General features: G+C 38.0%; 1 protein-coding gene across 1 annotated transcript; it reads right to left on the bottom strand.

Annotated features, from left to right (window-relative positions):
* Window positions 1-331: 331 nt before the first annotated feature.
* On the bottom strand, window positions 332-1,270 carry LOC120930682 (olfactory receptor 10A7-like). Its single transcript, XM_040341858.1, has one exon. The coding sequence runs from the start codon at window positions 1,265-1,267 to the stop codon at window positions 332-334; it is 936 nt and encodes a 311-aa protein (XP_040197792.1). The 5' UTR covers window positions 1,268-1,270.
* Between the last annotated feature and the right edge of the window lie 335 nt (window positions 1,271-1,605).

Here is a 1,605-nt window from a genome sequence, read left to right as displayed (position 1 = left end):
GCATGCTCAGAATCAAGTCGAAGCATGCTTGGAAGCATTGAACTTTTTTCAGCATGTCGTTGTGTTTTACGTCACCGCGTTCTGACACGATCGGTTATTTAACCTATGGTGTGTAGGCGTGACGGACCATCAGTCAGCTTCATCGGTTAACCTATGACAACGGTCCTTCAGACCGTTGTCCTCTGGTTAACCTATCGTGTGTACAGGGCTTAAGTCATCAGCAGAGAATTGCAGCATGTTAGCCATCAGGTATTGGCTGAAGTTTGCACATGATATTTAGATAAATTATACATAAATAAATAAATGATATTACCTTAAATACAAACGTTCACTAAAAACTTACAAAACTGTTTTGTAACTTGGCAAAAGCAATCTTAATGTCTTTGTTCCTCAAGCTGTATATGATTGGATTCATCAGTGGTGTCCCCACTGTATAGATCAATGATACTAATTTGCGTATAGTCAATGACTGTCCACTTGTTGGAAGGTCATAAATAACAATTAGTGTTACATAAAATATACAAACCACTGTCAAGTGGGAGCTGCAGGTGGAGAAAGCCTTCTGTTTTCCAGTGTTTGATGGGATTTTCAGGATGGTAAAAATAATATAAGTGTATGATATTATTATAATTAGGAATGGTAAGAAGAGTAAAGGAACACTATTCAATATCATGTCTAACTGAACCCAGAATGTATCTGAACAGGAAAGCTTTAACACTGGTGAGACATCGCAGAAGAAATGGTCAATTATATTTGGCCCACAAAAGTTAAGATAAGCTATTGTAATTGCAGCAATCAATGTGGTTAAAATGCTAAATAACCAAGAAATCATGGTCAAAATTATGCAAAGAAACTCATTCATGATAGAAGAGTAATGCAAAGGGTTGCAGATGGCCAAATATCGGTCATAAGACATCACTGTCAAAAGAAGACACTCGGCAGATTCTATTATATCAAAAATGTATTGCTGGAAAATGCAGCCTGTAAAAGACATTGTTCCACCATCATGTAGTAATGTATACAGCAAAAATGGGGCAATATCTGTGGTTAGCAGGATATCAGATAAGGAGAGCTGGGTGAGGAAGAAATACATCGGAGTGTGGAGGGCTTCATTGTAGTAGACCAGTGTGATGATCAATACATTTCCAAAAAGTGTCAAGACATAAACAATGAGGAGAAGAATGAAAAGAACAATGCTGACTTCTTTGGAACTTTGAAATCCCAAGAGAATAACTTCAGTAATGATGGTCTGGTTGTTTTCATACATTGCCTTAAAAACAAAAAATGCTGAAATAAAAAAAAAAAAACATTTATTGGTAGTTATTTGAGCATGAAAGAGTTAGGCAATAATTACAGTTTACGAATAAACTGATTCTCCTCCAGTTTCAATGAATGGCTGCATGTCTTTTTAAACTTTCTGCAACTTAGTTCAGGCTGAACATTGGTTGTTTTGCAGTGTGTTCGCAGGGTGTTCGGCCCGCCAAATGCCCTGCGAGCTGCACAGTGCATTCTTCGCCCTGGTTGCTTTGCCCAATCAGGGCGCAGTAAAAGCTGGTTGTTAATGAATGGTGCCGATAGGCCATCTGCAGTGTCCATAATAACTCA

The sequence above is a fragment of the Rana temporaria genome, chromosome 3 (assembly GCF_905171775.1).
Source record: "Rana temporaria chromosome 3, aRanTem1.1, whole genome shotgun sequence".
Taxonomy (NCBI): domain Eukaryota; kingdom Metazoa; phylum Chordata; class Amphibia; order Anura; family Ranidae; genus Rana; species Rana temporaria.
Note: the sequence above shows the minus strand (reverse complement) of the source record. Positions and strands in the feature narration are given on the sequence as shown.

What these genes read in the sequence shown, in the direction of transcription:
- LOC120930682 (XM_040341858.1), bottom strand. Translation starts at nt 1,267, where the DNA reads ATGTATGAAAACAACCAGACCATCATTACTGAAGTTATTCTCTTGGGA.